The sequence below is a fragment of the Hemicordylus capensis genome, chromosome 2 (genome assembly GCF_027244095.1).
Source record: "Hemicordylus capensis ecotype Gifberg chromosome 2, rHemCap1.1.pri, whole genome shotgun sequence".
Taxonomy (NCBI): Eukaryota; Metazoa; Chordata; class Lepidosauria; order Squamata; family Cordylidae; genus Hemicordylus; species Hemicordylus capensis.
The window spans coordinates 207,069,070-207,092,081 of NC_069658.1; the positions used below are offsets into that span (position 1 = coordinate 207,069,070).

General features: G+C 60.4%; 1 protein-coding gene across 6 annotated transcripts in view; it reads left to right on the plus strand.

Annotated features, from left to right (window-relative positions):
* MYO9B (myosin IXB) overlaps nucleotides 1-23,012 on the plus strand; it is a 56,633-nt gene that overhangs the window by 3,680 nt on the left and 29,941 nt on the right. For 5 of the 6 annotated variants that reach the window (XR_008315356.1, XM_053291705.1, XM_053291708.1 and 2 more), the window contains exons 2-10: nucleotides 4,835-5,730; nucleotides 15,714-15,808; nucleotides 15,979-16,041; nucleotides 16,671-16,770; nucleotides 18,779-18,879; nucleotides 20,659-20,788; nucleotides 21,245-21,334; nucleotides 21,566-21,682; nucleotides 21,873-22,007. Coding sequence is in view for 5 of the 6 variants with exons in the window: in XM_053291705.1 (XP_053147680.1) it covers nucleotides 4,879-5,730; nucleotides 15,714-15,808; nucleotides 15,979-16,041; nucleotides 16,671-16,770; nucleotides 18,779-18,879; nucleotides 20,659-20,788; nucleotides 21,245-21,334; nucleotides 21,566-21,682; nucleotides 21,873-22,007 (1,683 nt within the window). In the remaining variant the exon portion in view is untranslated. Of the gene's footprint in view, nucleotides 1-1,574; nucleotides 1,990-4,834; nucleotides 5,731-15,713; nucleotides 15,809-15,978; nucleotides 16,042-16,670; nucleotides 16,771-18,778; nucleotides 18,880-20,658; nucleotides 20,789-21,244; nucleotides 21,335-21,565; nucleotides 21,683-21,872; nucleotides 22,008-23,012 lie in introns of those variants that run through there. The other variant, XM_053291706.1, reaches the window with a different exon arrangement.

The window sequence follows — 23,012 nt, forward strand, 5'->3', positions numbered from 1 at the left end:
GTATTGGTTGCTGGGCAGGAGAGAGGTGTTGTCTCCCTGCTTTGCCGACCCCCGAGGGCTCTGCCCTGCTGCTGTGGGAAGCGAGACTCTGGACTAGGCAGGGGGAGGCGTCCGGTGAGGAAGAAGAAAGGCCTTCACCCTGTCGCTGCTGTAGCTCAGTTCTGACCAAGGGCGAAAGTGGCGGTGAGACATCTGGAAACTGAGCCCCCCAACGCCCAGTTTGGAAACCTCAACAGGCGTTTGCATTCAAGCCGCCTTCCTGGCACCCTCTGTGGAGCCTGGACTGCTTGCTCTAGGGTGCATTTGTGTGTGTGTGTGTGTGTGTGTGTATGCATGTGTACACACACAACACACACACACAGAGAGTCTCTCTGCCTCACCTTGGCATGGACCGGCCCGATGTTTGCCTTGTGATTAGCAAAGCCTTGTAAAGGCTGCTGTTGATGTCTGGCCTCTGACTTCCCTTCCCTTCATGTCAAGGTCCTCTTGCGGGTGGGCAGCTCCGTTTCCGAAAGCTCTCGGGTGCCTCTTTGGTAGCGAAGCGGAGCGTCTCGGCCGGGATTTTGTGTTGTAGGCCACACACGGCCTGTGGCCCGCGATGCAATGCCGATCCCGGACCAAGGTGAGAGAGAGGCTGCGCTCTGGAGAGGAAGCCCTCTGAGTATTTCAGACCCTGCGGGGGGGGGGGTGTGTGCGCGCATGCGCAGGCAGGCACACGTATGAAAGCCGCCTCGTTGGGCCGTGGGTTCAGCCAGAGCTGAATAAAGTCCAAGGCGAGAGGCAAAATGCCTCTGCCAGATTTCGTTGGGGGGAATTAGAGCAGAAAAAGCTCTTCGTGGTTTGGGGATTTCTTCTTCCCTGCAGTCTTCTCGGCCAGGGCCCTCAAACTGGCCTAGGGTTAAAAGCAGGGATTCTCCCCTTTGGGCCCCCAGAGGCTGTTGGCTGACAAAGCCCATCATCCCCAGCCACAGCGGCGGATGATGGGAATTGTAGTGCAGCAACACCTGCGGGCCCGAGGCAGGGAAATGTTGTGGTCCCTGCTCCGAAGATGCCGATGGGCTGCTGCGAAGGCTCTTGTCCGTACCGGGAGGAGGCCGAGGTTACTGCAGAGTGTGCGTGCTGAAATTGCGCATGCACGCAAATCAATAATGAGCCGTTGGAGGCTGCCTCCCCCGTGGGTGAAAAAGCCCCGTGGAGAAATGGGGGACTCTGCGCGAGGAGAAAATGTGCAAGCTGGGCCATTTTGTTGGGTCCTAATGGTAGCTTTCCCTTTTTAGCTCCGGCATGATTCACCAGTCAAACATGCGGCTTGAAATTATGGGTTTGGGTAGACGAAACCGCTACCCGTCAAGGGGACAGACCTTGCCTGCCTGCCTGCCTGCCGCCTCTTCCAGCCTCCTGGAGAGACTCACGTGGGGAGGGTCTCTGAGGCGCTTGGCGGGGGGGGGGCGGCAGAGCGCTGAAACCCCGAGTCTGCAGGAGGCCCGCTCCAAGAAGCTTTTGGACCCGGGCTGGCAGAGCTCTTTGCAAAGGGAGAAGTCCCTCCAGCGCGCCGCCGGCCAAGGCAGAAGCGCTTCTTCCCGTTTTGGAGAAGGTAGCGCCGGAGCCGCTTCTCCTGTGAGTGATTCCTGCCTCGCGCGGGGGGAGGTGGAAGGAGCGGCCGCCCGGCACGCGGGGGGCGGACCCAGAGAGAGCCCAGGTCTCGGCCTCCGGATTCCGGAGCATTCCTCGCCTTGGCCAGCAGCCTCCCGAGGCGGCAGCAGCAGCAGCAGCAGCAGCAGCAGCGTGGGCCGGAGAAGGGACGCCAGCCTCCAGCGTGTCATGGAGCCACCTGGGTGGGAAACAGGCTGACCCCCAACCGCTGCCTCGCGCCCGGCCTGAACGCGCCGAGTCCTTCGTTTCTCCCGAATCGGAGCCGTGTCGGTCGTTGCAGCCGGTTCGTTCCGCCGGAGCCCAAAGGCACAAAGCGGTGCCTGTTCCGACCGCCACGTGAGTTGTGGCAGCGCCGGGGGTGGGGGTGGGGGGGGCAGATGATGCCATCCGCAGCGTCTCGTTTTGCTCCTCCAGGGAGGGGCGGTTCCCTCTGGCTCTCCGCGATCCTGCAGGCCCCTCCTTGCCTGCTGCCTCCCAGGCTTGGGTAGTCGCGGGCCTTGCCGGAGGTGGGGGCCCCCTCTGAAGGCATGCAGGGGTGTTGCTGGGGGTGGGGGGGCGGGTTGCGCAAACCGGGCTACCTTTTCCAGTGGGAGTGGGGAGAAGCTCCTTTCTCCTCCCCTGGGGGCCTCCCAGACGGCTGGCTGTTCAGCAGTAGAATGCTTCGTTTTGAAAAGGTCAATAGCTTGCGCAATCCTCCGACCATGGGGGGAATGCAGCTATTTGTGTGTTTGTGATGCACCTGCAACGTTGTAGGACTAAAACACAAGGCTCAAACCCGGCATCGGGAATGTGTGGGGCCCCTGCCTGCCTGTGCAGGGACTGCGAGGTCGAAACACAGGCTGTATGGAAGCAGACATGTAGTGACCGTGTTGTAGCGGGTGCTCTGGAAAGCGCCCAGCAGAGAGAAACCTGTCGTTTGGAAAGAGAACGGAGTAGGACCTCAGAGAGAGAGAGAGTCACCATAGGAGTGATGGGATCTGAGTAGAACATCCACGTGCAGAGGGAGTCTACCTGTGGCTAGCAGATTCTGGGGATGAAGAGCAGGGGGGCGCTCTGTCTTTCATGCTCTTCTTGTAGGCTTCATGGCTGACCCCTGTTGGAGACAGGAGACTCGCCTTCTGAGCCAGGGAGGAGGTGCTCTTGATCGGTTGGTTGATTAATTGATTACATTTACCTTCTTAGGAAGAGCAGGTTGGGCAGATTCCTGGGTCTGCCTGTGGCTGTTGATCAAGAGTGGGAGATGGAACCTCCAGGTCCGGAGACAGTCTAGCTCCGAATACCGGCTGCTGGAGGAAGGTCACAGGGCAGGCCTGTTTCCTTGTAAACTGGCTTGTGTCTTGCTGACCTTTCCAGACGTTGTCCGGCTGTTCCTTTTGGATCTCTTCCTACACATGCTGACCGTGTGTGTGTGTGTCGGGAAATACTGGACTCAGCCACCGGTCAGTGGTGCTTGTCTGGATCCGGCCTTCCCCCTCCTGCTGGCTTCCCAGGGCCGGCGCTGAAGGCGGCTGTTGCTGTGGGGTGACCGGCTTGTCCGCTGCCTCCCTGGCTTCCAAGCGGGGCGGTGACCCCAGAATCATTTCTGGCCGCTTGGCCGCGTGGGTTGCCGTCGGCCAGCAGGCGGGCTTGTGTGGAAAGGCCTTCCCTGGCTGCTCTGGGGCCGGACCCGCTCGGGGCTTTGAGAGGTTCCCAGGCGGGGGCCTCCCGGTGGGAGGGGCAGGATGCCCGCGGCGGGGGGAAGGGCGCTGTGGACTGTGCACATAGCCTCAGGCTGCAGATTGGGCTAGTGGCAGCGGGGGGGGGGGCTGAGGGGTCGTGGCTTGGGGGCTGCGGAGGGCAGGCTGGGACCTCCTCCTTTCCTGCTCGTGAGTGTGTGTGTCTGTGTGTGTGTGTCTGTGAGAGAGGGAGAGAGAAGACAAACTCGCTGCCGGCTTGGCCTCTTTGAAGCCATCAAGGCCGGGTGCTGCTTTCTGCTTCCGTCTTGTAAACAAACCAGCGGCTGGGAATGACTGACTCCCTCCTTCCGGGAGCCCAGAATCTTGTGGCGGAACCAAGAAGCTGCCGGGCCCCCGGTCAGCTGGACGTCACAGCCGCACGCCAATCAGTGCCCCTCCTGGGAGCGCGCTTGGCTCAGCAGCCCCTCCTTCCTCACAGCGCACACACACACACCCCGCCGATCTTTGCCCTCTGTGTGTGTGTCTGTGTGGCTTGGCTTGGCTGGAGTGTGACCACCAGGAACAAAATCTAGAAATCCACCTTGCCCAGGCTTGCCCGCTCTGACTGGCAGCATCCCTCCAGGTCTGGGCCAGAGAGAGGCCGAGCTCTGCTGCTGGCGAGCCTCAGCCCGCTGCCTTCTGCATGCCAGACGGCGAGTGTGGCTGTGGCCTCCGCCCCCTGGGTGTGACATGGGGGGGGAGGGAGGGGGCCATGGCCGGCTGCCTTTCTGAGCGGGCTGGGAGCTCCCCAGAGCCGGCAGCGCCAAGCGGGCGGCCCCCGAACCGACGGTTTCCGGCCTCGGCCTTGACGCTGGGTGCGTGGAAGTGTCCCCGGGCGGCCCTGACTTCCCCAAAACAGCACGCCTGGTGTGGGGAGGAGAAGCGCTTGGGGCGCCGCGGACGACGTGGCTGCCGAGGAGGAGCAGTGGGGAGACCTCGGACCCACCCTTTGGTCCTGTCCCGGGGCGGGGAGGGGCGGGGGCGCTGGCCGGAGGACCCTCCTCCTGCCCAGGGATGGTGGGGCGGCCGCAGATTGGGGGCCCCGTGCCGGGCGGGGGCTTGGCGAGACCTCCGCTGGAACCGCTGCGGCCCCAGAGCCGAGGGGCTGACGGCAGTGTGCTCGGGGGGCCTCCGACGTGGCTGACTACCACTCCCAGCACCCCTGGCGGCCGTGGCCTTTGGCAGGGGATGATGGGAGCTGCAGTCAGCCACGTCCGGGAGCCCCTCTGGCAGGGAACACCTCCGGAGGCTCCGCCAGGACGCTCCTGGGCCCTGATCCCCGACCTCGGCCGGCGTCCTCTCCCCGCCTCCTTCCCCCCTGCCCCCCCCCGGGTCTCCTCAGCTCACCCCTCGGCCACCTCCTCCCCTGCGGAGCTGGCCAGCCCCCCCCTTTCTCTCTCGGGGTGGGGCTGCTGCCTGTGCTGGCCCCGACTCTGACGCTGGCCTCCCTTGCCTGCTTCCCGCAGAGACCGGCTGTGGCCCAGCATGCCGAGGCCGGGCGTGGGCCAGGATGAGTGCCATGGACTCGGCCGCGTGCCCAGAGCCGCCTCCGGGGGCCTACGCGCTGCACATCTACCCGCAGCTCTCGGCGGAGAGCGCCTCCTGCTGCCGGGTGGTGGCCACCAAGGACGCCGCCGCCGCCGAGGTCATCCAGCAGGCGGTGGCCTCCCTGCGCCTGGACCCCTCCGGGCAGTACGCGCTGGTGGAGGTGAAGGAGTCCGGCGGGGAGCAGTGGGTGCTGGACGGGAGTGACGCCCCCGTCCACCGGGTGCTGCTGTGGCCCCGCCGGGCCCAGGACGAGCACCCCCAGCAGGACGGCTACTACTTCCTGCTGCAAGAGCGCAACCGCGATGGCAGCATCCGGTACCTCCCGGCCCCGCTGGCCGCCTCCGCCGGGGAGGAGGAGGCGGCGGCGGCCCGGCGGCTGGTGGAGCGGGGCTTCCTGCCCTGGCAGCAGGAGGACTTCAGCGACCTCTGCAGCCTGCCCAACCTGACGGAGAGCAGCCTGCTGGAGAACCTGAAGCGCCGCTTCCAGAAGCAGAAGATCTACACCTACGTGGGCAGCATCCTGATCGCCCTCAACCCCTTCAACTTCCTGCCCATCTACAACCCCAAGTACGTCCAGATGTACGAGAACCACCCGCTGGGCCGGCTGGAGCCCCACATCTTCGCCGTGGCCGACGTGGCCTACCACGCCATGCTGAAGCAGCGCCTCAACCAGTGCATCGTCATCTCCGGGGAGAGCGGCTCGGGCAAGACCCAGAGCACCCACTTCCTGATCCACTGCCTGACGGCCCTCAGCCAGAAGGGCTACGCCAGCGGGGTGGAGCGGACCATCCTGGGAGCCGGGCCGGTGCTGGAGGTAACGCGCGGCTGCCTGCGGGGCCAGACCCCGGGTCCGTCGGCTCGGGCTGGCAGCAGCAGCAGCTCCCCGGGGCCTTGGGCTGGGCGGAGGGCTTTCCCAGGCGTGTCGCGAGGGCAGGCAGGCAGGTGTGTGGGTCTGGAGGAGGGAAAGGCGTTCCGGAAGCCGAGGCAGGGCGGCTGCTGTAGTCGGACTGACGAGTGGAGAGACGTTTGTGACACTTTCGTGGGTCCTCCTAAAAGCTGGTGGTTAGACCCCACCGCCACCCCCAGTCCTGTGACCAGGGTAGCTTTTTTACAAGCAGAGAAGCGAGGGGTTGAACCGGGGACCTCGTGCAGGGAAATCGGGGGGTCTGCCCCCTGCCGCTGCCTCCCTGCTGCTCCTCAGGAGCGAGGCGGCCAGATTTGCAGGTGGCACTGAACTGTTCAGGGTGGTGAAGTCCAAAGGGGATTGCGAGGAGCTCCAAAAGGATCTCTTCCAACTGGGGGCGACAAAGCGGCCAGTGCGGGTCAGTGGAGGAAAGTGTCAAGGGATGCATGTCGGGGCCAAAAAAAACCCCACCTTCCCATATACACTGAGCTGTTGGCGACTGACCAGGAGAGGGATCTTGGGGTGGGGGGTTGGACAGCTTGTTGGAAGCGTTGACTCAATGTGCGGCAGCTGTGGAAAAGGCCAGTTCCATGCTAGGGATCGTTAGGAAGCTTCCCAGTCCCCTCCCTGGCAGCAGCATCTCCAAGATCGGGCTGAGAGAGAGAGAGTCCTGCCTGCAACCTGGGAGAAGCCGCTGCCAGTCTGGGAAGGCGATGCTGAGCTAGAGGGACCAAGGGTCTGACTCAGTATACGGCAGCTTCCTATGCTCCTATGAAGGGGGTTGACCATGAAACTGCTGGTATTATAATGCCTTTGCACAAAACTACGGTGCAGCCACATTTACAGTATGGTGGACTGTTCTGGTCACTATATCTTAAGAAGGACATTATAGAGGTGGAGAAGGTGCAGCAAAGGGCCCCCAAGAGGATCAGGGGCTGGAGCACCTTCCTTAGGAGGCAGGACTACAACACCTGGAGGTTTTTTAGTTTAGAAGAAAGACTGGGAGAGACATGATAGAGGTGGATAAAATCATGCAAGGGGTGTAGAGAGTGGACAGAGAAATGTTTCTCCCTCTCCCACCGCGCTAGAACCAGGGGTCACCCCATGAAACGGAAGGCCAAGAAATTTTGGACCGACAAAAGGAAGTGTTTTTTTTCACACAGCACATAATCGATCTATGGAATTCTCTGCCACAAGATGTAGTGACAGCCAGCAGCCTGGGTGGCTTGAAGAAGGATGCAGACAAATTCATGGAGGAGAGGTCTATCAGCAGTGGCTACTAGTTCAGGGGCTATGAGCCACCTCTAGCCAGCCTTGGATGCCTCTCCATGCCAGTGGCAGGGGAGCAGCAGCAGCAGCGGGAGAGAGGGCAGGCCCTCCGCTCTTGCCAGGGGCATCTGGTGGGCCACGGTGGGAAACAGGATGCTGGGCTCGAGGGGCCTGATCCTGTGGGGCTGTTCGGAGGTCCCCTCACTCAGTGTGGCCTGCACTGGCTGGCAGCATCCCCCCAGGTTTCCGGGCTCAGGGGTCTTTCCCTGCCTGGAGGAGATGCTGCTGCCGGGGCTTGACCCGGAACCCTTCTGCGGGCCCCTGAGCTCCCTTTCCCCTCTTGCTGCTGGCCCTTATTTTCTGGGCTGGGGTCCTGAGGGCTGCCTTTCCCCCCGCCTGGCTTTGTTTGTGGTATCTTCTTGATTTATCACATTGATATACCGCCCCATCACAACCCCCCAAAATAAAACCCACAGATCGGTCCTTTCAAAACTGGTCATCACCGAACCCTTTTAAAACAGCGTCGGACCCTCAACCCGGCTCTCCTGGCCCTCTCCAGAAGAGCCTCTGCCTCCCACTTTTCGGTGTTCTCGCGGCTGCTCCTCCGGCTTCCAGAGACTTTGCCTTATTTAGTCACATTGGGCCCTGCTGGCTTCCCGACTAGAGATAAAGGAGTGGGGGGGGGGTGAGCCGTGGGGTGTGGGGTGGGCCGCTGCCTGCGCGCCTTTGGGCATCCTGAGCAGAAGCGAAGTGGCACGCGGCCGGGGGGAGGAGAGTCCTCATTGGGGCAGGCCCTGGGCTCGCTCTCGGCCCTCCCGGTGGCCTCTGGGTCTCCCCTTCCTCCATCTCCCCGCTTGCTCCTTCCCCTTTCCGGGTCCCCAGCCACCCCGTCCTGCAGACAGGCTGCTCACAAACCAGGCGAGCAACTTCCGGCCTCCCCTTGCAGGTGCTGCCCTGCTCCCGGTGGGCAAGGCGGCCCCACCCAGGCCCCACCACCCTCTCGAACCGGCTAAGCAGGCAGGCACTGAAGTGGGAAGCCCTTCGAGGAGGAGGAGGAGGAGGAGTGGACAGAGAGGAATTTCTCTCCCTCTCTCTTGACCCTAGAACCGAGGGTCATCCCCCTGAAACTGAAGGCCAGGGAATTTAGGGCCAACAAAAGCAAGGACTTTTTTCACGTAGTACGTAATCCATCTATGGAACTCTCTGCCACAAGATGTGTTGACAGCTGACCACCTGGATGGCTTGAAGAGGGGTTTGGATATAACTGCATGGAGGAGAGGTCTATCAACGGCTACTTGTCAGAGGGCTACGGGCCACCTCCAGCCTCAAAGGCCAGAAGCCTCTAAATGCCAGTTGCCGGGGAGTCACAGCAGGAGGGAGGGCAGGCCCCTTTCAACTCCGGCCTGGAGGCTTCCATAGGCATCTGGTGGGCCACGGTGTGAAACAGGATGCTGGACTAGATGGGCCTGATCCAGCAGGGCTGTGCTTATGTTGCAAACTGAAGGCCAGGGAATTTAGGACCAACAAAAGCAAATACTTTTTCACATAGTGCATAATTGATCTATGGAACACTCTGCCACAAGATGTGGTGACAGCCATCAGCCTGGATGGCTTTAAAAGGGGCTTAGACAAATTAACGGTCTCTCAGTGGCTCCTAGTAGGGCAGCTTTAGGCCACCTCCAGCCTCAAAGACCTCCAAATACCGGAGCCACAGCAGCAGGAGAGAGGGCAGGCACATACCTCTTGCCTGTGGGCTCCCCAGAGGCATCTCTTGGGCCCCTGTGGGAAGCAGGATGCTGGGCTAGAGGGGCCTCCCTGGGCCTGATCCAGCAGGGCTGTTCTCACGACCCCTCACCCCAGTCCATGCCATCAGCACCTGATTTCCAGCTTCAGGGAACTCACAAGCCGAGCATGAAGGCAACACCCCCCCCCCCCCCCGTATTTGTGTACAGCAATCTGGTCCTCCGAGGCATGGAGTCTCCACTCAGCTAATAGACGGACCTCCCCCTTAAAGCTCTTCAAGCCAGGACCATTGCCACATCTTGTGGTGGTGAGTTCCGCAAACACCATCTTCCTCATCATCAGACGAATGTGGCTGCCTGAATCTGCGGCATGTCAGTTTCATCAGGGGACCCCGAGTTCAAATGTCACGTGGGGCCAAAAAGGGCGCTCTCTCTCTCTCTCTCTCTCCTGCTCCACTTTCTCCATCCCGTGTGTGACTTCACAAACCGCTCTTGCAGCCTCGCGGAGTCCTCTTTTCTGAAAACGGGCCTGGGCATCTGTTTTCCGCGCGTGGGCTGGAGCGCCAGGAGACCCGCGAGCAGGCAGAGAGCTGCTTCTTCCTGGGGCTTAAGCCAGCTCACCTGTAACATGGGGCTCCCAGCGCTGGCCTACCTCACAGGGGTAGTAGCACTTGGTTTTGCACGGGAGAAAGGCCGGCCTGGCTTTCCCAGGGCTCTCCAGGCCAGCGGACGGCCTTCCTCCAGTGGCTGGCGGCTGCAGCTGGCGGCCCCTACCCGGGCAGGCGGGCTCGGATCCTCGTCCTCCAGCTTGGGCCCCCCCAGTGAGGCTGAGGTGGGGCTGCCGTGACCCTCCCCAGCCCCAGTGGCCCAAGGCTGTGGGTGATCCTGGGCGCGGCAGCCCAGCCAGGTCCCGGCCGAGGCGGAGCACTGGAGGCGCCGTGGGTTGGCCCAGGGCCCTCCCGCAGGCCGAGCTGCTCCCGCTTCCCCCTCCGGCACGCCGAGGGGATGCTGGGCTTGCTTCTGAGCTGCGCCCGGCTCCCTGCTGCAGCTCACCTTTTGCGTTCCAGGGACTTAGGAAACATCGGAAGCGGCCATAGACTGAGTCAGTCCCTTGGTCCGTCTCGCTCAGTCTTGTCCACCCAGACTGGCAGCGGCGGCTTCTCCCAGGTTGCAGGCAGGAGTCTCTCCCTCAGCCCGATCTTGGAGATGCTGCTGCTGCCAGGGAGGGAACTGGGAACCGAGATGCTCTTCCCAGAGTGGCTCCATCCCCTGAGGGGAAGATCTTCCAGGGCTGCGCGCACTTCTAGTCCCCCATTCATATGCAAACCAGGGTGGACCCTGCTTAGCAAAGGGGACAAGTCATGCTTGCTACGGCCAGACTAGCTCTCCTGCCAAAGAGAAACTTCTGCTTGCAAACCAGGAATCTGCCTATTATTATTATTATTATTATTATTATTATTATTATTATTAATTCTATACAAAGCCCTCGAGATGTGTTCTCTTCTTTGAATCCAGACAACAACTTTGTAGGGTAGGCGGGGGGCTGGACTGTTGGCCTCCTGTTGCAGGCGCAGGCCTTGCCTTAGCGGGAGTTAGTGGCCCAGGCGGGATTCGAACCAGGGACTGGCTGGTCCGTAGCTCCGGCTCTCAACCACAACGCTGCTCCCTTTCTTCCTTGCCTTGTCCTTTCAGTGACAGCTTCCTGCTGGCAGCTTCAATGGGCCTCTCCGCGTTTGGGCCTCCTTTTTCTTTTTCTTTTTCTCTTCCTCTTCCTCTTCCTGCCAGAAAGCAGAAGCGGAGTCCTCAGCGCCTGGCTGGGCTCTTCAGGCCTTGGCCTTTGCGGCTTCTAACCCCAAACAGGAAGAGGTCGCTGTGGGGAGCCCCTCTTGGCATCAGCTGATCTCTCGCTCTTCGCTCCTTCAGGCCCTGGAGGGGCTGCGGAGGAGAAACCGAGGCCCCGGCCCTCCCGGATGAGTCAGCCGGGCTCTCTGGAACTTCCGTGTTTGGAGACAGGCAGCCTCTGAGCTCCAGATGCTGCTGGCGACCGAGCCGGGGCTGAGCATCCTCTGCGGGGAGAATATGGGGAGCGAACCCTTGCCCTAGCCCTCCTGCTGAGTCAGGCTGCCGGTCCACTCTTCATTATTGCTAAGTGGAACCTCCCTGGTTGGGGGCAGTCTACCTCTGGACGCAAGAGCGGAAGGCCAGACAACAAGGGAGGGGTTCTCCCTTCAAGTCCTCCTCGTGTGCTTTCGGGAAGCCCAGCCACGGCACAGCAGGGCCTCTCTGGGGTGAGGAGTCAGCAACGAGGGAGAAGAAGGGTGGCTCTGGCCCATTCCCCCACCCACTGCTGCTGCCACCGCCAAACTAGCCAGGCCTCTGGCCGTGGGTGCTGTTTGGCCAAAAACCCGCCCGGAGCTTGTGCGATGTGTGTGATCCCCCATGGGTCTCTGCTCAGACTGAATGCATCAGAGCAGCCCTGCTGGATCAGGCCCAAGGAGGCCCATCTAGTCCAGCATCCCGTTTCGCACAGTGGCCCACAGGCAGGAGTTGAGGGCAGGCCCTCTCTGCTGCCGTTACTCCCCTGCAACTGGGACTCAGAGACATCCTGCTTTTGAGGCTGGAGGTGGCCTGTAGCCCTTGATAGATCTCTCCTCCATGAAGTTATATCCAAACCCCTCTTGAAGCCGTCTGGGTTGTTGGCCATCACCACATCCTGTGGCAGAGAGTTCCACAAGTGGATCACGCGTTGTGTGAAAAAGTACTTCCGTTTGTTGGTCCTAGACCTCCTGGCAATCAATTTCATGGAGTGACCCCTGGTTCTAGTGTTGTGTGAGAGGGAAAAGAATTTCTCTCTATCCACATTCTCCACTCCATGCATGATTTTATAGACCTCGATCATGTCTCCCCGCAATCATGTCGTCTTTTTTCTAAACTAAATAGCCCCAGGTGTTGTAGCCTCGTCTCCTAAGGAAGGTGCTCCAGGCCCCTGATCATCTTGGTTGCCCTCTTCTGCACCTTCTCCAGTTCTACAATGTCCTTTTAAAGATGTGGTGACCAGAATTGTACGCAGTACTCCAAGTGTGGTTGCACCATCGTTTTGTAAAAGGGCATTATGATATTAACTGTTTTATTTTCAGTCCCCTTCCTAATGATCCCCAGCATGGAATTGGCCTTTTTCACAGCTGCCGCACATTGAGTCGACACTTTCAACACGCTGTCCACCACAACCCCAAGATCCCTCCCTTGGTCTGTCACCGACAGCTCGGATCCCATCAGCATATACCTGAAGTTAGGGGTTTTCATCCCAATGTGCATCACTTTACACTTGCTAACACTGAACCGCATTTGCCACTTTGTCGCCCACTCCCCCAGTTTGGAGAGATCCTTTTGGAACCTCCTCTGCAGACTCCATATCTGCCTTAATTTATTTATTTGTTTATTTAAAATATTTATACCCTGCTCCTCCAGTGCACTACTTCTCAGGGCGGCTGACAACAATAAGGTAGTCACAGATACAATAAAAATAATATTAACTAAATTAAGAGAGAGAGAGATTAAAAACCACAATTATTAGGTTCAAATTAAAACTGAATATTATAAAAAGCTAAAGAACCTACCAGATATAACAACACAATAATGGAGCATTAATAATCCCTTTCACTCCCTCATTGTCTGTCCAACTGCCTCCCCGGCAGGTTTCCTGCTTCTGATGTATTTAAAGAAGTTTTTGTTCTTCCCCTTGATGCTTTTAGCTAAATGTTCCTCAAACTCTCTTTTTGCCTCCCTTATTGTCACCTTGCATTTCTTTTGCCAGAGTTTGTGTTCCTTTCTGTTCTCTTCGTTTGGACAGGCCTTCCACTTTCGGAAGGAAGTCTCCTTCCCTTTTATGGCTTCCTTGACAGTACCCATTAGCCATGCTGGCATCCTCCTGGACTTAGTGGTACCTTTCCTCCTTTGGGGTATACAATCTAACTGGGCTTCTAGTACTGTGAACTCCATGCACTCTGGAGCGAAGTGACTCTCCTGGATATCCCTTTCAGCTTTCTTTTCACCATACTCCTCTTTTTGGAGAAGTTTCCTCTTCTGACATTCAAAGTGTCTGTGTTAGACTTCCTTGGTGATTCTCTCCCCACCTGTCTGCTGAACTTGATACCACACGCATGAGGCCATCTTGCCCTCTGAGTACTGATGGGCCAAGGTGGGCAGGGCAGACTGAGCGTCACATCAGTTTTGACGTGTGTGTCCTTGGGTGGCTGCTGCCGGCCCAAGCTTGTTGGTTTGCAGTTGAAGCGGGGTCTTCAACTCCTCCCCAGGAGGCAGGATCCCAGAGGCTCGGCCCTGCGCAGTTCTGCCCGCTGGCTTGGCCCGCCCTGGGCCCGTGGCGAGGGCCTCAGCCGGACGGCCCACTTGCAAGCCCCGCCTGCTGCCGCCCTCTGCCCGCGCCTGCCCAGCCTCTCGCTCTGCCAGCGTCCAGCGCCTTCCCCAGTGATGCTGCTGCTTCAGGGTCTCTGGAAGGTGCTGGGCTGGGGAAGGTTTGCTGGACGCTTTTTAGAAAACCTTCGCAGGCGCCCCTTAGCGTCTGATCCAGTCTGGCTGGTTTCGCGAAGACCACGGCCTGTGGTGTGCCTGGCGTTTCCTCCGAGCAGCCCTGGCCCTTGCGCGGCAGGGGAGGGGCCCGGGGGGGGCTCCGGGGGCCACTGCCTTGCCTTGCCTCTTCCGTGGAGGGCCAGTGGTGGCTTGGGGCCTGCCCAAGAAGGCGGGGGGGTGCGGGGAGGCTCTCGGTCTCCTGCCTGCCTGCCTGCCTGCCTGCCCCCTCCGCCTGGCAGACTGCAGCCCAGGCCCTCCGGCAAGCGGTCACTGCGGTGGCACGTTCTTGTGCGGGGGGGAGAGGGGGGCTTCCTCTGCCCACCCTTCGGATGCTGCCGGGCTCTGTGAGTCTCGGATAAATGAGTCAGCCCGTTTGGGGCTGGGGCGTCTGTCTTTTCCTTCTCCTCCCCTCCCCAGACGGGAGCTGTTTGCCGAGCAGCCTGGGAGCAGCCCATGTGTGTGCCTGTGAGATGGGGGGCTGGGGGGCGGCTTCTCCGCATTGGCCCAGACCCACAGCCTGAGCAAGAACCCCCCCACACACACACACACTGGTGTCGAGCTCACAGGGGCAGCCAGGAGGGACCTTCTCTTATCTCTCTCTGGATTGCTCACTTGCTCTTCTGCCTTTCATAAGACTCCTCCCAGGGCCGATTGCTTTATTTTTATTCTTGCTTTATTTTTATTTTTTTGCATCCTCAGAGGAGCTCAGAGCAGTGTACATGGTTATGTTTATCCTCACAACGACCCTGCGAGGTAGGTTGGGCTGAGAGTCGGCTGTGACTGGCCCAGAGTCACCCAGGGAGTTTCATGGCTGAATCGATCCCGGGTCTTCCTGGTCCTAGTCCAGCACTCGACCCACTAAAAAGACCAGCAGGAGAGCTGAGAGACCCGGCAGCCCCTTAGGGGTCCAAGGAAGCCCTTGCAAGTTAAAAAAAGCTCTGTAGTTGTTTTTAAAAGCAACCACAGACGTCAAGGAGCGGGCACTCGCTGGGAGAGCACCCCAGAGCCTGTGGGGGGCAGCCCCAGAGAAGGCCCCGTCCTGCGTGCCCGGCAGTCGAGCCTCTCTCGGGGTCAGCACACGGAGCAGAGGCCCCCCCGATGGATTCCTCCAGAGCCCTTGGTTTGGCCGAGGCGTGCCCTGCTCTTCAGCCAAGGTGGGCTCTGGGGCAGCTTGTTCGGGGGGGCGGGAGGAAGCTGGGAATTTGGACCGGCAGGGTCAAGAATCCTTATGGGGAGGGGGCTGTAGGCTGGCGGGAGAGCCCCCCGCTTCAAGCGCAAGAGGGCCCAGGTTCCGTCTCCAAGTCGTATTTATTATTATTTATTTATTCAAAATATCTATGCCCCGCCCCTCCAGTGCACTACTGCTCGGGGCAGCTCCCAGCAATAAGATAAATATACAACAAAAGTAATAAAATTAACTAAATTATACAAAAAAGTCATCAGATCAAAAACCGCAATCGTTATTCAGTTCAAATTAAAGGTTATTTTAAAAGCTAAAAACGGAAAATTATAAAAAGTTAAAAAGAACCTACCAGATATAACCAAAAAATTGCGCTTTAAAGAGGTATGTTTCAAGATGTTTTTTAAAAATACTGAGGGAGGGAGCATGGCGAAGCTCTTCAGGGAGGGCATTCCAAAGCCGAGGGGCCACCACCGAAAAGGCCCTGTCTCTAGTCCCCGCCAACCGCATCTCTGTTAGTGGCGGGGCCATGAGCAGGGCCTGAGATGATCAGCGGAGGAGGGCCTTGGCAGGTGCATCTGGGCAAATGCGGCCCGACAGGTACCCCGGCCCCAAATTGTGGAGGGCTTTAAAGGTAAAGACCAGCACCTTGAATCTAGCCCAGAAGCGGACCGGTAGCCAGCGAAGCCAACGCAGGATGGGTGTGGTACCCCTGAAGCGACTTGCGCCCACGAGCATCTTTGCAGCCATAGGGATGGGGGCGGCCCCTGGGGAGCTGCTGCTGCTGCCGGTCAGAGCAGACTCTCCTGGGCTCAGCAGGCCAGCAGCCCCGTTGGGTAGAAGGCTGCTTGGTTCTACCCCGTTGGGTAGAAGGCTCCGCTCGGCAGCCAGAAAGGGGCCCCTGTGCCCGAGCCTGTGGCCGGCCGGTCAGAAGAGGCCGTCCTGAGCAGACGGGGCAGACCCAGGGCCTGGCTGGGGATAGGGCCCCTGCCTCGATCAGGCGGGGGGCGGCTCACCCAGTCCAGACCTCCGGAGGTGGGGGGGGGCAGAGAGGGCTGCCCGGAAGCCAGGGCCCAAGGCGGTGGCGGCCATGCGCTCCCTTGCTCCTCCTGCAGGCCTTTGGAAATGCCAAGACTGCCCACAACAACAACTCCAGCCGCTTTGGGAAATTCATCCAGGTCAACTACTTGGAGAATGGCATCGTCCGGGGGTGAGTGTGGGGCCCGCTGGGCGGCAGGGGGTGGGGTGGAGGGGCGCGTTCCTCAGAGCGGGAAGCCGCCAGACTGGCCCGCACGGCCGGGGCGGCGGGAGCGGGAGGGGCTCCGTGCTGGCTGCCTTCCCGCCTCCCGCTTCAGCCTTGTTTCTCTGGGCGGATTCCAGGGCTGTGGTCGAAAAGTACCTGCTTGAGAAATCCCGCTTGGTGTCTCGGGAAAAGAACGAAAGGTAAGAGACCTTCGGAAGGGATGCATGGTCCGGAGAAAGGGGGCGCGTCTCTCAGTGGCGCTAGAGCCAGGACTGGCCGGAGACTTCGGCTGGACCAAAGGAAGTCCTCCTCCGCACAGTGCAGAATGGATCTGTTGGACTCACTGCCACAAGACGTGGTGGTGGGCACTAGCCATGATGACTTCAGAAGGCGATTTGATACATCCGCCCTTCAGTGGCCATCTGCTGCCGAGAGGCAGGAGGCCTCTGGATCCCCACTGCAGGGGACCCAGGGCGGGAGCGGGGGTCCTGCCTGTGGGCTTCTCATCTGGTGGGCCTCTGTGGGGAGGAGGAAGCTCTCCTCCTGCTCTTACCATGGGACATGTCGTGGGGACTCTCTCTGCGTGGCCCCGGTGTTGAACTTGGGCTGTGGGTCAGTTAGAAAGGGAATGGGCGTCCGTTCTGCACTGAGGCGACCCACACATTGCTGGCGGATAGGCGGTTAGGGGAGGCTGGGCGTGTGGGTTTCTCAGGCCGGGGTGGGGGTGGGTCCTGCCCCCCTGGTGCTGCGTCTGCCCGTTTGGGAGCTTCTGGGGCTGGCCTCCGGTGCCCAGAGGGGTGTCTCTTTCTTTCTTTCTCCCCGCCGGCAGGAACTACCACGTCTTCTACTACTTGCTTCTCGGCGTCAGCGAAGAGGAGCGCCAGGAATTCCACCTGGGGCAGCCCAGAGACTACTTCTACCTCAACCAGGTACACAAAGGCCCTCCTTGTGTGCGGGCCGGGCCGGGGAGGCGCTCTGGCGGGAGGGAGGGAGGGAGGGAGCAGCTGCCTGAACAGGCCGCCTTTGTCCCTGCTCCGCGCCCGGCCGGGAGCCTTGCCCAGCCCCAGAGGGCCAGAGGTCGGGTGCCCTCCTGGGTCGGGTTTCCTCGCTCTGCTGGCGGCCAGGCCCGGCTGCAGCCTCTGGCTCACCCTGGCTGGAGCCGCTTACGGAGCAGAGAACATGCCATGCTGTCAGGACAGCCAGTCGCCGAGCTTGGGGACAGGCGCTGGCAGGGAAGCCACGTCCTAGCCGGCCGAGGGCAGCCCTGCGGAGCGGGGTCACGGCAGGCCCCTCTTTGGGAGCAAGCCGTTGGGGTGCTGAGAAGGACCCTCTGGCCCCCCAACCCCTGGCAGGCACACGGACCTCTGTTTTCCAAGACTGATGCATTCCCTCCGTCTCGTGCGAGAGGCATCAAGAACCGAGGTGGCCTCTAGATCCCAGAGGCACCCTCTAGAACTGGATTTTGTCTAGAACTGAGGCACCCTAGTCTAGAACCAAGGCGGGGGGGCCAACTCCTGGCAAGCACACGGCCCTCTGCTTTCCAAAACCGATGCATTCCCTCCGTCTCGTGAGAGAGGCATCAAGAACCGAGGTGGCCTCTAGATCCCAGAGGCACCCTCTAGAACTGGATTTTGTCTAGAACTGAGGCACCCTAGTCTAGAACCAAGGCGGGGGGGCCAACTCCTGGCAAGCACACGGCCCTCTGCTTTCCAAAACCGATGCATTCCCTCCGTCTCGTGAGAGAGGCATCAAGAACCGAGGTGGCCTCTAGATCCCAGAGGCACCCTCTAGAACTGGATTTTGTCTAGAACTGAGGCACCCTAGTCTAGAACCAAGGCGGGGGGGCCAACTCCTGGCAAGCACACGGCCCTCTGCTTTCCAAAACCGATGCATTCCCTCCGTCTCGTGAGAGAGGCATCAAGAACCGAGGTGGCCTCTAGATCCCAGAGGCACCCTCTAGAACTGGATTTTGTCTAGAACTGAGGCACCCTAGTCTAGAACCAAGGCGGGGGGGCCAACTCCTGGCAAGCACACGGCCCTCTGCTTTCCAAAACCGATGCATTCCCTCCGTCTCGTGAGAGAGGCATCAAGAACCGAGGTGGCCTCTAGATCCCAGAGGCACCCTCTAGAACTGGATTTTGTCTAGAACTGAGGCACCCTAGTCTAGAACCAAGGCGGGGGGGCCAACTCCTGGCAAGCACACGGCCCTCTGCTTTCCAAAACCGATGCATTCCCTCGGAGTCTCGTGAGAGAGGCCTCCAGTTGTCTGAGGCCTCTAGAACCGGAGGGTTAGGAGGGAGCTTGGAGGTGTGCTAGGCCAGCCCCTTCCCTGCTCAGCGCGGGAACCCTTGGGAACCTCCAGCGTGGGAGAGAGCCCCCGGCATGAGGCAGGCTGCCCCCCCCCCCCGGCCGATGGCTCTTCACAGTCAGGACATTCCTCTGAAGATCTTGTGGTCTTGTTTTGGGTCAGGCAGGCCTGTCTGTCTTGGGCAGCGTCCAGAGAGGTTAGTCGGAATGAAGCTCCACGAACATCTCGTGTTCTGGCTCAGGAGTGTTCACGAGTCCCACTACTTCCAGTGGGGTGGGGTCTGAACGCTAACTGGGCCAAGAGGCACCTTTTTAATGCAGTGATTCTCTTGACTGAGCCGGGGGAGAGCAGCTGGCCCTCTCCGTCCCCAGCACAGCATTCCTCCAGTGGCTGCTGCTGGGGTCTGCCTTAAGTTTCTTTTTTTAGAGCCCTTTGGGGACAGGGGAGCCACTTTATTTACTTATTTACTTCTCTCTCTCTATGTAAAGTGCTTTGGGGGTGCTTGTTGGAAAGCGGGATATAAATACTCCTGGTTTGGTTGGTGGTTGCCATTGCCTGAGCGGTGCAGGATTCTTGCCTCTGTCCCGCTTCTTCTCTCCACGTGTGTCTTGGTTTTGTTCTTCTCAAAGCACAATTTGAAGATCGAAGACGGGGAGGACCTCAAGCATGACTTTGAGCGCTTAAAGCAGGCCATGGAGATGGTCGGTTTTCTTCCGGCAACCAAGAAACAGTAAGTCGGTCCCTTGCAGAGCCTGGGCGCTTTCCCGATTGCACGCAGCCCCCGTGTCGCCACATAGCCCTTCAGGGGGCCTCCGCACTGCCCTGTGCTGGGAGCAGGATGCCGTTCACATTTCCGATGGCCGCCTTTCGGATTTGGTTGCTCTGCTGCCGCAGAAAAATAGCTGTATTCCCCCCGTTGTAGCTTGCAACGGATTTCAACTGTAGTTTGAATTTGGCACGCACACAAGGGCTGCCGTTGACGCCTCTTTTTGCACGGTGAGGCTCGCGCCTGGAAACCGCCCGGCAGCGCTGAGCCTGAGCATGCCTCTTGGGCGGAGAGGAGGGGGCGGGGGGCGCCTCTCGGAGGCCGGCAGCCGAGTTTGATTGCTTGGCCGGTTTCTTTCTCGGATGCGTAGACTGCCCCAAACGTCCGCCTCTGGGCCCTTCGCAACAACATAGAGCAAACGAAGACCATTTGTCTCGGGGCCGCCCAGTGGGGGCTGCGCCCAGGGTTGTCCGGGGGGCCCGCTGGCCTCCGAGGCCACCCCGTGTCGCTCTGCAAGCCCAGCATTCCCGTCTGCTGATGGGGGACCACGAGGAGGGAAACGAAAGCCTGGCCGGGAGCGCCCCTGAGCGGGGTTGCTCCCTCCCTCCCTCCCTCTGACGGACGCGTCCAGCTTGGCCGGACGTCAGCGGTCCAGCCCTGCAGCCGGGCGTTGTGTTGGGCCACGGTTAGCCCCCGCGTTCTGGATGGAGGGGGTGTCGCGCCTCCCCTCCTGTCCAAATCTCCCGCGGGGTCCCTTGCAGCAGCAGCAGCAGCAGCAGCAGCAGCGACCAACACTGGCAGCGGCTGACCCCCCACCCGCCCGGGGCCAGCAGCAGGGCCCACTTGAGGGTGCTCCCCTTGGCTCCCGCTGTCCCTGGGTGAATGGCCCGCCGGTGTTCTTCTATCGGGCAGGGAGCGCGGGAGGCAAGCTGCCGCCTGCTGCTGCTCCTTCCTCCCTGGCCGCTGGCTGAAGCCAGGCCGGTCTTCCTGTTGCCACAGCGTTCTTGCCAGGAGACGGGGAGGGCAGGGCAGAAAGCAGGGCTTGAATTCACGGGGGGGGGGCGGTATTGTGGCTGCTGCTCTAGCCAGGAGCCCCGAAGAGGAAGAGAGCTGGCCCCTGCCACAGGTGGGGTCTGTCTGGTCTGGGTTGCTCAGCGCTGGGGCATGCAAGCAGCTTTGGGGTCATGTTTGGACCAAGCCACAACTCCACCATTGGGGGGGGGGGGACTGTGACTCAATGGAGGTCCCTGCCTTGTAGGCAGAAGACCCCCCAGGTTCAGACATCGGGACAGCAGGATCCCAAGGAGGCCCATCCAGCCCTGCCTCCTGTTTCGCACAGTGGCCCACCAGGTGCCGCTGGAACCCTAAAGGCAGGAGTTGAAAGGGGCCGGCCCTCCCTCCTGCTGTGACTCCCCTGCCACTGGGACTCAGAGGCATCCTGCCTGGGAGGCTGGAGGTGGCCTATAGCCCCCTCTGACTAGGAGCCGCTGAGAGACCTCTCTCCCCTCCATGCAGTGATCCAGAGACCCCTCTGCAAGCCCTCCAGCGTCTTGGCTGTCCCTGGCAGCATCTCCAGGTCGGGCTGGGAAGAGTCCCTGCCCGAAAACTTGGAGAGCAGCTGCCAGCCGGCACAGACGGCTTTGAGCTCGCTGGGCCAAGGGTCTGGCTCGGCACAGGGCAGCTTCCTACCTACCTACGCTGGGGGTGTTGTGTTCCCCCCCCCACCCCGCTCTTCTCCTCCAGAATTTTCTCCATCCTCTCCGCTATCCTCTACCTGGGAAACGTCACCTACAAAAAGAAGGCGGCGGGCCGAGACGAGGGGCTGGAGGTGGGGCCCCCGGAAGTGCTCGACATCCTCTCGCAGCTTCTGAAGGTACCGGGATGGGGCTGGCTGCTCTGGGGGGCGGGGGCCAAAGAGGCTGCCAGCTGCGCAGGAGAGAGAGAAGCGCCAGGAGGCTTCGGGGGGGGGAGTGGGCTGAATCGTGGGGGGCGGGGGGCTGTGCCCGCTCCGGCACCCTCGGCCTCTGGGTCTCTGCCCCCAAAGGGTGGGGTGCTCTCCCCTCACCAGTCCGGCTGCGTGTCTCTCGGGGCCCTCGAGGGGCCTGCCGTTCTGCCCAGCCCCATGGGTTGCTGTGCCCCTCTCCTTTCAGCCCACTTTATTTGTCTGTTTATCTGTTTATTTATTATTTAACATATTGTTATACCACCAAAACTTACATCTCTGGGCGGTTTACAACAAAATAAAAACAAAAAGTAAAACGTTAGTTAAAACAAAAACAAAAAATTTAAAACAACACAACAGTTTTTTGCAATTCCCTCCCATCCCCAGGTCAAGCGTGAAATTTTGGTGGAAGTGCTGACCAAAAGAAAAACAGTGACCGTGAACGACAAGCTGATCCTGCCCTACAGCCTCAGCGAGGCGAGTATGCGGGGCGGAGAGCCTCCACTCCCAGAGGCACTCTACCCTAGCGAGGGGAGCCCACCGAGGGTGGTGTTTCACGGCTGGCGAACTGGCTTCCTGGGAAAGCTGCTGCATCCCACAATCCACTCTGGGCCGTGGAGGTCAGGGAGCCCCCAAGGGCACAACGCCATGCTGAGTGTGGGGGGAGAGAAGGCCACTCACGGCTCTGTCCCCCCCCCCCCCCCGCAGGCCCTCACGGCTCGTGACTCCATGGCGAAGTCTCTCTACAGTGCGCTCTTTGACTGGATCGTCCTGCGGATTAACCACGCGCTGCTCAACAAGAAGGACATGGAGGAGTCCGTCACGGTGCGTTTCCGGGCGGGCTTCTCTCCCCCTGCCCGGGGGGGGAGCTGGGCCTGCCTGCTGCCCCAGGCCCCGGAGGGTGAGGGCGGGGGTCTCCCCCCCCCCAGCTGGGAGCGGTTTGTCGAGAGAGAGGCACAGGCGGCCTCCCTCCCTCTCCTGACCTCCGCCCCCGCCCCACTTCCGCCCCACGCAGTGCTTGTCCATTGGCGTGCTGGACATCTTTGGCTTCGAGGACTTCCAGACCAACAGCTTCGAGCAGTTTTGCATCAACTACGCCAACGAGCAGCTGCAGTATTACTTCAACCAGCACATTTTCAAGCTTGAGCAGGTGAGGCGGGGGGGGGGGGGCGCTTCTGGCCACTGGGCCCCCCGGCCGGTGGTGCGACTCTCGCTGCAGCGGTGGGAAGGCGGGGGGGCCTCCGGTCTGTGTGTTGGCACTCGGGGGGCGGGGAGAGTGCCAGCCTGCCTTGCAGGGGATGGGCTGGGAGTGGTGGGGCCTGTGCTGCTGCTTGCTTGCTTGATATGCCACCTGATGGCCCAGCGGGAAATGCCTGGCCCAGCAAGCAGAGGACGGCCAGTTCGAATCCCCTCTGGTCTGTTTCCCAGACTCTATCGGGCAGCAGCGATATCAGAAGCTGCTGAAAGGCATCATCCTCTCATACTGCACGGGAGGATGCCATGGCCAACCCCTCCTGTATTCTACCCAAGACAAAGCACAGGGCGCTGGGGGCGCCAGGAGGAGTCGACACCAACTTGACGGCCACACTTTTACCTTTATGTAGGATCTGTATAGACTCCCAGCTGCCGACAACTCACGAGACTGCTTACGACAATTCAGGGGGGCAGGGGGGTGGCAGCAGCTCATGCGAAATGGAAGCTAGGAATGGGCCCAGACTAGTCCGGAGGCCATTGAAAAGGCCTCCGGACCAGTCCAGACTGGTCCAGACCTGGGTGGTTCGGATTGGGGGTGGGGGGGTCGCTTTAAGAGCGGTGGGAGGGGTAAGGAAACCCTCCCGCCGCTCTTAAAGTGACCCCCCACCCCAGTGCCGGACCGCAGTGTGTTGGTTCCGTGCACACCCCTAATGGAAGCCATGCCTCTGAACCGTAGCCCCTGTGCTGATGTGGCCGGGCCCAGGATTAGGGAGGCCCGGGTTCAAACGCCTATCCAGCCATGAAGCGCCCTGGAGGTGGCCTTGGGACAATCGCTCTCACTCCCAGCAAAAGCCCTACCTTACAGGGTGGTTGTGAGGGGAAAGCAGGTGGAGGGCGGAATACCTCATGTTCCGCTGGCCACCCTTTGCAGCAGATAAGAACGTCAGAAGCTGCTTTCTGC